Here is a 14,806-nt window from a genome sequence, read left to right as displayed (position 1 = left end):
TTTTTTTTTTTTTTTTTTTTTTTGTAGGCCTTATGTTTTGAATGAAGTGAGAGAGCACTGGAGTTCGACCAAGAGTGGGACATCTTAGGTGACCAGGCGAGACAAGATTGTGGCTAATCCCCCGGGGGTGGTGTGGTTGATTTGGGGTGGGGTGCAAAGAAAGAGGAGTCAAGGGGGCTGCCCACTGGGTGGATGGTGGTCAAAGTTGCTTCTGTGGAGGAGTTAGGGGTCAGCGATTTGTTGGGAAAATCTAGAGGACTCTTTGGACATGGGAACTTGAAGATGGTCACTAAAATTCTAAAGAGAGTTGTAGATGTTATCTAGGCAACCAGATATAGGAATCTGACCTTGAAGGGAGATTGTAACTGGACATAGAACTTCAGGAGTGAACTGCATAAAGCTCCAGTAGTGTTTAAAGCTTGGATGGCATCATGGAACAAGTCAGAAAAGTTACTGAAGAAGTCCTAGAATTGAGACCTGGGACCTGAGGGATTCTCTTAACATGAATTTGGGAAATGAAAAGTCAGCAAAGACTGGGAAGAAACAGGGAAGGAGGAGGAGGAAAATCAGGAAAACCAGGTGTCCTAGAAGCCAAGTGAAGAGAATATTTTCAGAGAGAATGATTAACTTTGTTAAATTCTTCTGAGAAGTTGAGTACGACCATGAGCTTTGCAAATGCTCTGCAGCCATGCACCACAAGGCCTGGGATCCTGCTGTTTCCTTCACCAGTACAGCTCTTATCCCTAGAATATTGCCTACCACTTAGCAAGGGCTAGATATGCACTGGTGGCATTAATGAATGGTAGATACACACGTGTTATTTGACAAGGCCTGGGTTCTTCCAGTGAAGCAGAAATTGGTGCATGGCTTATTTCAAATTAAAAAAATGACTTCAGTAGATTGAGAGAGGAAACGGTGTTTAAATTGGTACATGGAGGGATGCCTGGGTGGCTCAGTCGGTTAAGCGTCTACCTTCTGCTCAGGTCTTGATCCCAGGGTCCTGCTGCTCTGCCTACTTGTGCTCTCTCTTTCTATCAAATAAAAATATTTTTTAAAAATTTTTAAAAAATAGAATAAATTGGCACATGGATACATTATTCCAAATATCCCAATCACAGGATGTATCCTTGTGTATATTTCCTTTTTTTTTCTACAAATGGGAAATCCACAGAACAAACAAAAGGCATTATGTGTTGGTAATTATAAAATTTTCACTGCCTTGTTTTATGTTTGCCTGATGTTTAGAGCAAGATCAGAGTTGGATCTAAGTGGCTTCACTTGAACACTAAGAGCAATCTTAGCATCTTCATTTCTTTCCTTGTTTATATTTTCAGCTTCATTTCTTACATACCTAGTTGTATTTATTGAAGGAAAGCATGTTAAATTATCACTCTTATTGAGGGAGTCGCAGGTTCTTATTTTTAAATTAAACTCTTTTAAGTCTATTTCAGTTTTTTTTTATTTTATTTTATTTATTTATTTGACAGGGAGAGAGAGAGCACAAGCACGGGGAACAGCAGGGAGAGGGAGAAGCAGGCTCCCCGCTGAGCAGAGAGCCCGATGTGGGGCTGGATCCCAGGACCCTGGGATCAGGACCTGAGCTGTCCCAATCTATTCCAGTTTAAATGAAGCACTTTAAAAACATTGATAATGGGGCGCCTGGGTGGCTCAGTTGGTTAAGCGGCTGCCTTCGGCTCAGGTCATGATCCTGGAGTGTCTGGATCGAGTCCCGCATCGGGCTCCCTGCTTGGCAGGGAGCCTGCTTCTCCCTCTGACCCTCCCCCCTCTCATGTGCTCTCTCTCTCTCTCATTCTGTCTCAAATAAATAAATAAAATCTTTAAAAAAAAAAAAAACATTGATAAGTTCTCCCCAACTGTTTACCCACATATACATCCATTATATTTTAAGGTTTTGATGGTAAAGTTTTCTACCAAATATTTACATTCCCACTGTAGACTCAGGGTTATGCAAGTTACTGTGGGCATTGTTGAAGAAGTATTAAACCAATTCATGCATTTAAGGAATTCATGGTTAAAAGGAACAGTCAATAGAGAACAATACAATGTTACATATATAATTACTGTGCATGCCAGATTGGGAGAAAAGAGGGAAGATTAATGAAGCGGTAGGCAGTTAAAGTTTGTTGGGAGAAATGGGCCTTTAGTTGAAGGATGTGCCTTATTTGGACACTCAGGGAGGTCAGTCTTTTTTTTCCCCTTCCAGTTAGTACTTTAACTATCATGAATAATAACTAGTGAGAATTAATCATTTAATCTCTTTCTGAAGAACATCAGCACCGTAATGGCCATAGCTGGAACAATGTTACTTCTAAGAAGTGTTCGGATGGTAAGTTAAAAAATGAAGAAGGCACAATGAAAAGCAAGAGACAGTTAATTTTTTCTCACTTCAAGACTGTTTTTCTTTCAAGCAGTGTATCATTTTGTTATTCATATTAGAAGTTTTAAATATTATTCTAGAACAACAAACCTATTTTAAGATCTTGGTTTAAAAGCAACACATCCACAGGAAAGTGATTACCCAGTCTGTATTTCCATAATCACTTTTCTTTGTGCTTAAAAAGGCATCTGTAAAGGATTTAGTTGGCTAGAATGCGATAATCACTAAATTGGCATTTCCGACATTGTGGCATGTCTCAAAACTGTTTTGTATAGTGGTTTTAGGTTTAGATTACAGTCGAATTATATCCTTTAGCACTGAATAATTTAATACTTTCTTTGATTTGCAATTATCTGTAAGATCTATTTAATGAATAAAGCAAGAAGTATGATGTAAAAAAATAACTTATGCTTTCAGTTAGCATATTTTTTGCCCTTTCAATAATGTTAATAATAGATATTGTGGAATCTGTCTGACAATTCAAGATTTATAAGTGTTGTTTATGTAATTGATTCTTGTCACTGGGTGTAATTGTAGTATCATGTTACAACCTGGTATGGATTTATTGCTTCTGTGTATATTAATGTCCTACATTTATTATCTCTATATTGTTTTATATTATCATTGACTACGTAGTGTTACCATACTATAGTACATCTTTTCTAACTGTTGCCTTTTCCGACTCCAGTGTCAGAACTTTTATCCCCCCTTTTTTTATTAAGTGCCTTGAACTCATTTTTAACCTTATATTTAATAATCTAATAGGTTTTTTTCTTTTAACACCTCCATGATTTTGTAAATCATTCACGTTTAGCTTATATATATATTTTTAGAATGGAACTTTTGAAACTTTAGCACTTTTTATTCCACTTTTTTCTTTATCTTACAATCTATGTTCTATGACATTTGTATTTTGAAGGTTTCAAAATTGTCAAAATACTAAATGATCTGATTAAGAATTTAGGTAAAAATAAGGGGCGCTTGGGTGGCTCAGTCGGTTAAGCGTCTGCCTTCGGTTCAGGCCATGATCCCAGGGTCCTGGGATCGAGCCCCACATCGGGCTCCCTGCTCAGTGAGGAGTTTCTTTCTCCCTCTGCCCCTCACCCCACTTGTGCTCTCTCTCTCTCACTAGCTCTCTCTCTCTCTCTCTCAAACAAATAAATAAAATCTTGAAAAAAAAGAATTCAGGTAAAAATAATACTAAGGGATTATTTCTCTTGTTAGCCCTTAAAAATTACATAAATCGGGGTGCCTGGGTGGCTCAGTCGTTAAGTGTCTGCCTTTGGCTCAGGTCATGGTCCCAGGGTCCTGGGATCGAGCCCCGCATCCGGCTCCCTGCTCAGCAGGAAGCCTGCTTCACCCTTTCTCACTCCCCCTGCTTGTGTTCCTTCTCTCGCTGTGTCTCTCTCTGTCAAATAAATAAATAAAATCTTAAAAAAAAATTACATAAATCAATTATACATCATTTTAAGTTATACAATATTAGGTATGTTATTGATTTATGCAAATTACTTATTCGTTAATATAAATTTATATTAGTATGTTATGAAGTTATTTATCTTAGACTATAGTTCTGGTGTCTTTTTTTTCTTACATTTTATGGTTTTTGAAAATAGTGACTAGTGATGAGAAGAACAAACTAAGGAGGTGGAAAAAGAACATTGGGACATTAGGGGACAAAAAATTCTATTGTTTAACAGTTGGAGAACTTTGGCTACAAGTAAGAGAAACCCCATGCAACCATGGCTTAACCAAGTTAAAAGGCTTTTTTTCTCATGTCATCAGACTTCTGGAGGTAGGATGCTGCTGGCATTGCTTCTCTGGCTCAGTGACAGAGAGTTTAGGTCTGTATGATTCTCTGTGCCTTTCCTCATGGCACAGAATGGCTGCTCTAGCTCCAAATAGTGTATTGATGTTCAAAGCAGGAGGAGAGGGAAAAGGAAGGTGCCAGCCACATCTTTTCCTTTTATCAAGAAAGCAAAAGTTTTACCAAAAGCCTTCAGTATATTTTTCCTTACATCCTTTTATCATATGGCCACCTCTAAGTGGAAAGGAGGTTGGGAAAGTGGCCATTTAGCTTTTCCATCCCTTAAAGTACATGATGACAAGGGAGAGAGGCTTGGGAATGGATATTGCATTAACCAACCAAGGACCTGGCACAAGGAGCCTTCACAGCTCCCCTTCATCTTTCTTTTTGTATTGCTGTTTTTCTCCCCTTTTTCCTCCTCCTGAGTTTACCAATCTCTCATATTCTTTCAATTACTGGTAGAAAAGTCCAAATTTCATATTAAAAAAAAATGATTGAGTTCAGTACTGTGCTAAACACTTGATATACATAATTTCATTTAATACTTAAAATAATCCTACGAAACAGGTGTTCTATTTTTTTAAAAAAGATTTTATTTATTTGTTTGTTTGTTTATTTATTTAGGGAGTGGGGAGAGAGGCAGAGAGAGAGAATCTCAAGCAGACTCCCCACTGAGCACAGAGCCTGACTCGGGGCTTGATCCCATGACCCTGAGATCATGACCTGAGTCAAAATCAAGAGTCAGATGCTCAACCAACTAAACCATCCAGGTGCCCCGAAACAGGTGTTCTTATACCTAATTTTTATAGATGAGGAGATGGATGCTTGAAGAAGTTAAGTAATTTTCACAAGATCATCCAGCTAATATGTGGCAGAACTGGATTTCAAATTTCATCTTCCTGAATTTGAAACCCTTATTATTTTCTCTTCACAGTGCTTCCAGCTTTTGTCTGTTTGCCTTTAGGACATTTCCTTCACCATCTGAAGCTTAGGGATAATGTTCTTGTTAGTGGCATCATCTTTCTGCCTCTTCTAGAGAGCAGGATGTTTATCACAAGCTCAGAATTCACTTCCTTTAAAGATACCTTCCTCAAATGTTCTTATTCTTTCAATTTTTGACCCTTTAGCATTTATGACTTTATTTACTTATTTGAGAGAGAGGGAACATGGGCAGGGGCAGAGGGAGTGGGAGTGGGAGAGAGAATCTTAAGCAGGAGTTCAATCTCATGACCCTGAGATCATGACCTGAGCTGAAATCAAGAGTCAGATGCTTAACCAACTGAGCCACCCAGGAACCCAAGCCCTTTAGCACTTATACTTTATATATATATTTTTAAGATTTTATTTATTTGACAGAGAGAGAGCACAAGCGGGTAGCGTCAGGCAGAGGGAGAGGGAGAAGCAGGCTCCCTACTGAGCAGAGAGCCTGACGTGGAGCTCGATCGCAGGCCCCTGGGATCATGACCCAAGCCAAAGGCAGACACCCAACTGACTGAGCCACCCAGGCACCTGCTTATACTTTATCTTAAACCTATTTATGTATTGCTCTGCTGCTGTATTCTGGTTTTATGTATATTCTTAGTTCATCTTCCAGATAGTGCCTGTTATATGACAGAAACACAGCACCGAACTTTCTGCTGTTGAGGGATTATTGGATGCAGGAAAGGTAGATGCAGTGGGATCTGCCTTTAAAGGTTCTTCACATAGACTGTGAGTTCCTTGAGAGTATGAACATGGATTCTATAGACAGTTTCGTCCCCTAGCTCCTTAATAATTTCTAAAACTCCAAACATCAAGGCACTCTTAGGTCTTTTTATGTATATCTGTCAATGAAACACCTAAAAATTAAAAAGGGATAGATGTTTAGTAATTGAAGACATCATTAGTGACCCTCTCTACTTCTTCTAAGTCTCATCTCTCCTGTACGAAATATTCTTGGTTTTCTCATGTGGTGTGGTTTCCAGGCTCTTTATCATCTTTTTTCTCCTCTTCTAGCTTTGTTCCAGTTTGTTGAAATCTTTTATGAAATGTGATACCCAGGGAAGCACAGTATATTCTATTAGGGCCTGATTTAGAGCAATCTCTTCCTCACTTCTCTTGTTTTGGATCCTGTTCCTTACAACGTTGCTTGGTGTTTGAACTTTGGTGGGGAGCAGTGGGGAGTCAAGAGGAGAGGGAGTTTGTACTTTTTTTTTTATAGACTTGTCACACTTTCATTTCATTTTGAGTTCACAATGAACTAAAAGTTCTTAATCTTTTTCATATGTGCTACAATTAGTTTATTCTCTTCTATCCTACATTAGTTTTGGGGAGTACAGGCGAAGAATTTTATATTTTATCCCATCATCCTAGTTGTCAGGATCTTTTAAAATACTAACTCTCACTCTTAGTATTCATACTTTTTTTTTCCCTGAAAGATTTTTTTTAAAGTAATCTCCACACCCAATGTGGGGCTCAAACCCACAACCCCAAGGTCAAGAGTTGCATGCTCCACCAACAGAGCCGGCCAGGTGCCCCCCTCCTATAAACACTTTGATTAAATCATAGTTAAATATTAATCTAAAATTAAGGACCAAATTAAAATTTTTCAGTGGTTATGTCTTCTTGTTAAATGTTTAGATGACAATTTGACATACTTAATTTTAAAATGAAAATAATAATTAAATGTTATATATATTTTTATAAATCAACAGACATCAAAATTTACAAGTTCTTCAGATATTCCAGTAGAATTTATACGAAAGAATGTTAAACTACGTGGACGATTACACCGAATAACTGAGAATGGTTTAGAAATTGAGCATATTCCTATCACTTTACCTATTATATCTTCATGGAAAAGTAAGTAAAGTGCAAGACTAATACAAGTATTTTAGTATTTGTTAATTAGAAGTTATTTGTAAAATAGCAAAAAATGTCATTTTAAGTTTTAATAACTTTGTGAGAAAAGTATAAACTCTTGGCTTTAAATACCAGGAGCTATTTAATTTGGCTCCAGATTTCCTTTTTTCCCCCCTTCCTCCTTTTATTCAATCATTCAGTATTTCATTCAGGCGCTCATGCATTCTTTCCACAAATATTGAGCAACTGTTATGTTCTAGGCCCTATACTAGCTGTATGGTGTTGAGGGAAACAGACAAGACTGCCCTTTGGAGCTTACAGTCTAAGTGGAAAATAGACAACAGACAAATGAAGATTGTCCTAAGAATTATGAAGAAAAAGAGCAAAGTGCTAGTTTGAGCATTAGTGGAGTCATGTGAACAGGGAACCTACACCCCTAAAGTGGTCAGAGAAAGCCTCATTGATGAGTTGTTATTTAATCAGAGACCTGAAGAATGAGAGAGGGCTGGCTAGGCAGAGGGTGTGTGGGAATGAACTTGGCTCCTTTGACAAGCCATATGAAGACTGGTAGAGTGCTGTGGCGTGCGGAAGAAGGGGACAAGAGACACCAAAGGAGACTGGAGAGCTGAGCAAGGGCTGGATGTTTCCTGCTGCTATTCCCATGTCTCCCTGCTTTGTGTCAAAGACCCCACCCACACAGACCTTCCGGCCTGCTGTTTACTTGGGTTCTCATGCCCTGGAGCACAGTTTCCCCAGAGTGCCTTGCTCCTATTGAACTCCAATTCTTTAGTATCCAGCTCAAATGTCAGCTCTTCTGTGAAGCTTTCCTTAACTCCCAAGCAGAATTAGCCTCTTTCTTTACTACACCCACACCAAGTTATACACACTGCGGTTACAGTACTTAAACACATTTTCCTATAATCATGTGTTTAGGCTTGTATCCTCCCACTAAACTGAGCCTCTGGTGGGCAGGGACCTTTTCCTACCTAGCTCATTATTCACAGTCCCTAGGGAAATAATTGTTAGCCAATTAAAACTTGTTGAATAAATTTAGTTATATTTAAAGATCTTCTTAATATTGTTTTAATTTTATAAAGAAAGGAGTTCTTATTTTTTACCCTCAAATGAATGAATATCACTGTTCAACGAGATATGACTGTGAAGGAATCAGATTGATTTTTTTTTCCCCAGACATACCTGACATGATTGATTCTTTTAACAAATCAAACAGAACTTAAACACTTTGAATGACTATTGTTCCCTAAAGAGAGATTACCTAGGATGTTTATTTGCTGGGCATTTCAATCTAAGCAGGATTTAGACTTCATAAATTCTCTACCTTCTCAGTTGTTGTAATTATGTTGTCATAATTTAAATCTCTTCTCTCTGAAATAGTGATGACTCTTCAGGGCTCAGGCAGCAAAGTCACTCCCTGGGTTTGTCCAGGCTGTACACTACACGACTCTGGGATGCTAGTCAATAGGAACCTGCTTCTGGAGGTCATGCAGTGACACAGCACTGTAAATTGCCATATATGCATATTATTATTAATGGCTTCTCCATCCTGTTCTGGAGCTTACTTTGAAATGGGTTTTTTACATTATTCCATCTGTTACATGCTTGGGTTGCTTTAAAAGAAAACTTGAATACAGATATAAATGGACCTACATCTAGAGAGTCTGGGTGTTTGTAAAGAAACAATATATTCAGTTGTTTGGGAGAGGGGACATGTGACTTTGAAATTTGCTTTTGCAACATGGTATTAAAGCTAGACAATTTTCTACCTAACCTTTTTAGAAGAGCCATGTGGTGTTTTGCTGGTTAAGCTGGCAGGAGTAGAACTCACTGAAACTGGGAAGGTGTGGTTACAAAAAGATTTAAAACCTTCCCAACTGCTATGGTTTCAACTTCTTGGAAAGGAGAATTCAGTACTCTTTTGCTATCTTCTAGTGAATAAGGTAAGTAGAGTGAAGAAATAATGAGCAATATTTTATTCTTTTTATTTATACACAAACATCATTCATTAGAACCTTGAATCTGCAATGTGACTAAATTTTTGTCTCTCTTAACTGCTATTCATAGTGATCATGTATAGAGAACCAGGTGTTTCATGTATACGTTTTGTTATTAAATTTTATTTATATGTTTATTATAGAAAAAATGAAAAATTAAGAAAATGGAAGAAACTTAAAATTATTAATGACTTTGGACATTGCTCACTTAAGGATTATCTTTACACATTTACTTACACATGAGTATAGTGTATCACCCTTGTTATTAGAAACTGCTTGTTGAGTGAGCCCTATCAACTGGAAACTACAAAGAGCAAGGGTGTTTTCTGAAGTAAATAGTGCTCAGTCTCTGAACTCTAAAGTCGAGCATTTTTAAATCCTGTTTATGATCAGTAATCAGTCATCTGAAGATTTTGCCTCAGAGTTTTCCTACCATTATGATTGACCATGGCCATTGTGTAACTGGGGATGCCATGGAGCTTCATCAGTGTTGCCGTGTCTCTGTCCTCAGCCCTTGCGTGAGCCTTACTTCGTACTGCTTTTGGTGGACGATTACTGAAAAAAGAATGTAGAAAACTAAATAGGTAAAGTGTTATGACAGGATTAAGAACAGTTTTCTTATTCTTAAAGTCCCTTATCAAACAAAAATAACCTGAAGAAAAAAATAACCTCATGTTAAAGTGATTAAAATTGTAACCATTTTAATTCTTTAGAGCTTTTTGAACTATTAATAGAAAGCCTGATGAAACCCATTAATTTCTGTATGTCCAGATCATATTCAGTGCTTTCAAAATAAGAATTATCCAACACTGATTGGTTGAAGTGTTTTACAGTGAAAAGTAAGCTGGTAATACAAAATAAAGATGCCAAAGGCCTTATAAAAATATTACCTTCTCGGGGCACCTGGGTGGCTCAGTCATTAAGCGTCTGCCTTGGGCTCGGGTCATGATCCCGGGTCCTGGGATCGAGCCCCGCATCAGGCTCCCTGCTCGGCGGGAGGCCTGCTTCTCCCTCTCCCGCTCCCCCTGCTTGTGTTCCCTCTCTCGCTGTGTCTCTCCCTGTCAAATAAATAAATAAATTCTTTAAAAAAAAAAAAATCATCACCACATATAAAAAAAAAAAAATATTACCTTCTCTGGGCACCTGGCTGGCTCAGTCAGTGGAGCATGTGACTCTTGATCTTGGGGTCATGAATTAGAGCCCCACGTTGGGTGTAGAGATACTTAAAAATAAAAAAATTTGGGTGCCTGGGTAGCTCAGTAGGTTAAGTGTCTGACTCCTGATTTCTGCTCAGGTCATGATCTCAGTCTCATGAGATCGAGCCAGGCATTGGGCTCAACACTCAGCAGGGAGTCTGCTTGAGATTCTCTCCTTCTCCCTCTGTCCCTCCCCCTGCTGGCCCCTGTGTATGAGTGCTCTCTCTCTCAAATAAATAAATCTTATTTGATGAGCAGGGGCCAGCAGGGGGAGGGACAGAGGGAGAAGCAGGCTCCCCACTGAGCTGGGAGCCTGACAGGGAGCTCATCCCAGGACTCTGGGATCATGACCTGAGCCTCAGGCAGATGCTTAACTGACTGAGCCATCCAGGCGCCCGCTAAATAAAATCTTTAAAAATAAATAAAATAAATTATAAATAATAAAAATTTAAAAAATTTTTTAAAAATTAAAAAAAATTCTAAGTTGAGAAGTGTATTTTATTTATCCTCAAAACCACCCTATGCAGTCATTGTTTTTATTCCCATTTACAGATGGGACTCAGGGTAACTAAGTGGAAGAGCCTGTATTCAACCCAGCTCTTTCTGGCTCCTGAGCTCATACTTCGCCTTATATACTTTAGCTTATATTGCTTCCTAGGTGACCAAACTATGCAGTATATGCACATGGTGGTAATTTACATCTGTTGAATTTTACTAATGTGTGAGATTGAATTTTAGTTATTCTGATTTTGGTTTAAGGGAATGAGCTCTTAAAATTTAAAAGATTGAGAAAAATATGATAAATCCTTTAAGACTGTATTTATTAACTCATTATTATAACCAAAAGTTACTGCATTTAAGGGAAAAAAGGTTACTTCGTTCCTTCAGAAAGTCCTAAAAAATGTCTCCTACTTGAAACCTGGAGTTTTCACATTTTTAAAATTTAACTGTGAAGTACTTGACTAACAAAGCTATTAAATTATTAATATGTTGTTAAAATTAATCTTGTTAGGTTAAAATCCCACAAGGACTGTATAAACAGCTAAGCAGGATCTCTTTTTTTTCTTTATTTTAAGATTTTTAAAAATTTTTAAGTAATCTGTACACCCAACAGGGGGCTCAGACCCACAACTCCAAGATCAAGAGTCTCAGGTCCGCTGACTGAGCTATAAATTAGTGGGAAAAAATCCCACTTACGCAGTTTGATTAGGAAGTGAGGTTTTCCTTGAAGGAAATTTCCTGAAGGATGAAGATTCAAAGTCCAGGACTATTTTTAATGTTAATTATTTTGTGGGAAGTCTTTTAAAAATGTATTTACATGCCAGCACCTTCTTACATGCTGGAATTCTGAAGCCTAATCTAACAGTTCAGTGATGATTCAGTTCAATCTGCATTTGTATACTTTTTAGCTTCTTTTTCTATGGCCTTCTGTTGTTTTGCCTATCCTGTGTGCTCCTTTCCCCCTCCAAACAGCAAACAAACCAAAAACACTTTTTATACTTTACTACTTCTACTTCTCTTTGGGTTAGAAGACCAGTGAGTCTGTGGAGAAACGATATGTTACAAAAGAAGCAATTAAGAGGCGTCTGGGTGGCTCAGTCGGTTAAGCGACTGCCCTCTGCTCAGGTCATGATCTCAGGGTCCTGTGAATGAGCCTGGCTTTAGGCTCCCTGCTCAGCAGGGAGTCTCCTTCTCTCTCTGCCCCTTCCCCTGCTCATGCTCTCTCTCTCAAATAAATAAAATCTTAAAAAAATAAAAATAAAAGAGGGAATTGACTTCGAATAAGGATCTATTCTAGTAATGAAATTCTTGGATTTAGCGTTAGCTGTTTTAAGCTCTTGGAGATCCCTTTGCTTTATGTTTTTTGGCTTTTCTCTGAAGGATAAGTTGCCGAATGCCTGATTTATTTATTTATTTTTAAGGATTTTATTCATGTATTTATTTTAGGGAGAGAGAGAGAATGCGTGGAGGAAAGGGAGGGGCAGAGGGTGAGGGAGAGAGATAATCTCGCACACACTGTGCACTGAGCACAGAGCCCACCGCGGGGCTCGGTATCATGACCCTGAGATCATGAGCTGAGCCAAAATCAAGAGTTGGGCCCTTAACCCACTGGGCCACCCAGGCGCCCTTCTGAATGACGATTTAATTTAAGTAAATAAATAAATTTTAAAGTGAAGAAGATGTTACAGGTATAGTGCAATTTTCTTTAGTAATTGGTTTGTGTTATTTTTTATTCAAGGGTAGATTTTTTAGTGTGAGTCTGAATGAAGAAATTTTGAGAAGAGGCCTTGGCAAAACTGTTCTTGTTAAAGGGCTAGATTATGATTCTAAAATCTACTGGACAATTCACAGAAACTTACTTAAAGCCGAATTAACAGCCTTAAAAAAAAGAGAAGGAATATGGAAGGAAGAATCTGAAGAAAGTTATTTGGAAAAATTCAAAGGCTCCTGGAGAGAAATATGGAAAAAAGACAGTTATTTTAAAAACATTGGATCAGATTTCAATTTGAAAAAAGAAGGTTATTATGACAAATTTAGAAGGACTTATGAAACATGGAAAGACAACATAAATAACTACTCCTTAATACTGAAGTTCAGAGAACTTATGAATCGCATACACTTTCGTAGAAAAGGGTGAACTATTCCAAGAGGTCTGGAGGTGACCCACTCAGAAAAGAGTAAAATATGTAAATATATGGATGTTTTTCATTGAGTTGAAGTGGAAATTTCTCTGAATGATCGAAGTTGCACTCTAATGGTATTTAAATATTTAAGAGATGATTGTTTTAAATGTAGTATCAGAATAATTTAAGCAAATTGTGATTAATGTAATATGGCTTTAGGAAAAATTGAATACTCAATAAAGTTACCAGGATAAAGGATGTATACCTTTAGTGTTAATATTTGAAGAGAGAGTTTAACTATTGGGCACTGTTATTGTAGTTATTTTCGGCATCCATATTTAATTTTTGTTGAAAGAGTATTTGTTTACTTTTCCAGTTTTATCAATTTTGATTACTTGTAATAAACTAACTCTGTACACATCATGGCTGAGGCTACTTTTTTCGCCTGATTGCTTTCTAACTGCCTAACAGTGTGGGGCAAAGCTCCATGAGAAGGTCACTTAAACCATTTCTAGTAATAAAGAACGGTTAATTTCTACCTGTTGTTAGATGAAGGGGATAACCCACCAGAGAGAACCATGAGGATAATTGTAAGGACGGAAAGCAATGTGCTGAGGGTGGCATCAACCAAAAAGTACAGGGATGCTTCAGACATTGTTGAGCCCCTAAAGTAGCCAATCTTTGAAGTATCTTGTGTCCCAGTTCCTCATGTGACATGGTAAATTTCTTTGTTTTTAAAGCCAGTTTGAGTTCGTTTGAGGATCTGATATACACATATATTTGCTGCTAAAATCATCCTAACACTACAGGCTTCTCTTATAACACGAGCGATAATCCACTAACATCCACAATGTCTATAGAAGGTTTTCTTAATGATTTATGATGCTGACAAAAGTCAGAAGTTCCACGTGGTCTAAAGAGCTACTACTGTTAGTAATTCATCATGAGAAGCTTATTGCTGCTTCCTGACTGCTGGTGAAAACGTAAAGTAGATTTCCCAACATTTTCTAATTAAACAACATTAATTTTTAGTAAGGTCTCAAATCTTCCACAGGTTCTTGTTCTTGTGATTTTATTTCATCACTTTTGGGGTAGGATAGGATGTTACATCCTAGCTTTTATCCCCTGGGTCTAATGCCTCAATAGCTTTTCTCTTTGTTTTAAGGGGATGTTCTATCTTTATTGACAGAGAAGTTAACAGAGTACATTTAAAACTAGTTCTGTGGCAAGCTCGTGGGCCTGCTTCTTTCCCAGTTTGCCTCCCAGTGGTGTCGGATCTCATCACAGTTACCACTGTAATCAGTTCTGATGACCTCTGCCAACGCAGTTGGTGCACACTGTCTTTCCAGATAAGCTGTGAAGGTGAAGCTGGTGCAGGACTAGATGAAATGACTTGTTCTAACCTTTGCCTTGATTATTTAGCAGGAAAACCCTGATTTTATGGACAAGGTGGCCAAGAAGAAAAATAGACCAGCGGGACTCCTGTTGTGTGCAGTCACCATTTACTGAATATTCTTGTTCTCCACTTAGGTAGTAGCAGTATTAACATGTACTTGAAGGTTAGGAGGAATCCCATTGGCCAGCAGCTTTCTTCTGGGTCAACAATGTCTGTTTTTCTGGCTTTTGTCTCTGGTCTCTCTTGTAGATCAGCTTGTTTGATGGTCCAAGGGCAAGGTGGACTATACAGTTACAGAGGCTAGATCTTTATTATATGAGACAGTTATAATAAGGTCATCTGAAAAAGTAGAAAATTCCCTTTTAGGCTGAATTTCTGACCAAAGCCTGAGTTCTTTGCCTTTCTCAAATAAAGGATTTACTTCTTGGTCTCTTATCTTCAGAACAACAGGGTCTATGAATCATGGAACACTACATCAAAAACTAATGATGTAATGTATGGTGATTAAAATAACAATAAAAAAAGTTAAAAA

At 37.8% G+C, this 14,806-nt stretch overlaps 1 protein-coding gene across 2 annotated transcripts; it reads left to right on the top strand.

Moving 5' to 3' along the window:
- Window positions 1–70: 70 nt before the first annotated feature.
- MISO1 (mitochondrial inner membrane subdomain organizer 1) lies at window positions 71–13,301 on the top strand. 2 transcript variants are annotated; one of them, XM_031023770.2, is made up of 5 exons: window positions 71–88; window positions 2,288–2,347; window positions 6,899–7,046; window positions 8,844–9,004; window positions 12,494–13,301. In XM_031023770.2, the coding sequence occupies exons 2-5, from the start codon at window positions 2,303–2,305 to the stop codon at window positions 12,890–12,892; spliced, it is 753 nt and encodes a 250-aa protein (XP_030879630.2). In that variant the 5' UTR covers window positions 71–88; window positions 2,288–2,302; the 3' UTR covers window positions 12,893–13,301. The 2 variants fall into 2 exon arrangements, with proteins under 2 accessions (XP_030879630.2, XP_030879628.2); XM_031023768.2 differs by lacking the exon at window positions 71–88 and adding an exon at window positions 105–1,196.
- Window positions 13,302–14,806: the final 1,505 nt, after the last annotated feature.

The sequence above is a fragment of the Leptonychotes weddellii genome, chromosome 1 (assembly GCF_054177405.1).
Source record: "Leptonychotes weddellii isolate Sample4059 chromosome 1, ASM5417740v2, whole genome shotgun sequence".
NCBI lineage: Eukaryota > Metazoa > Chordata > Mammalia > Carnivora > Phocidae > Leptonychotes > Leptonychotes weddellii.
This window is presented reverse-complemented; position numbering and strand designations above follow the sequence as displayed.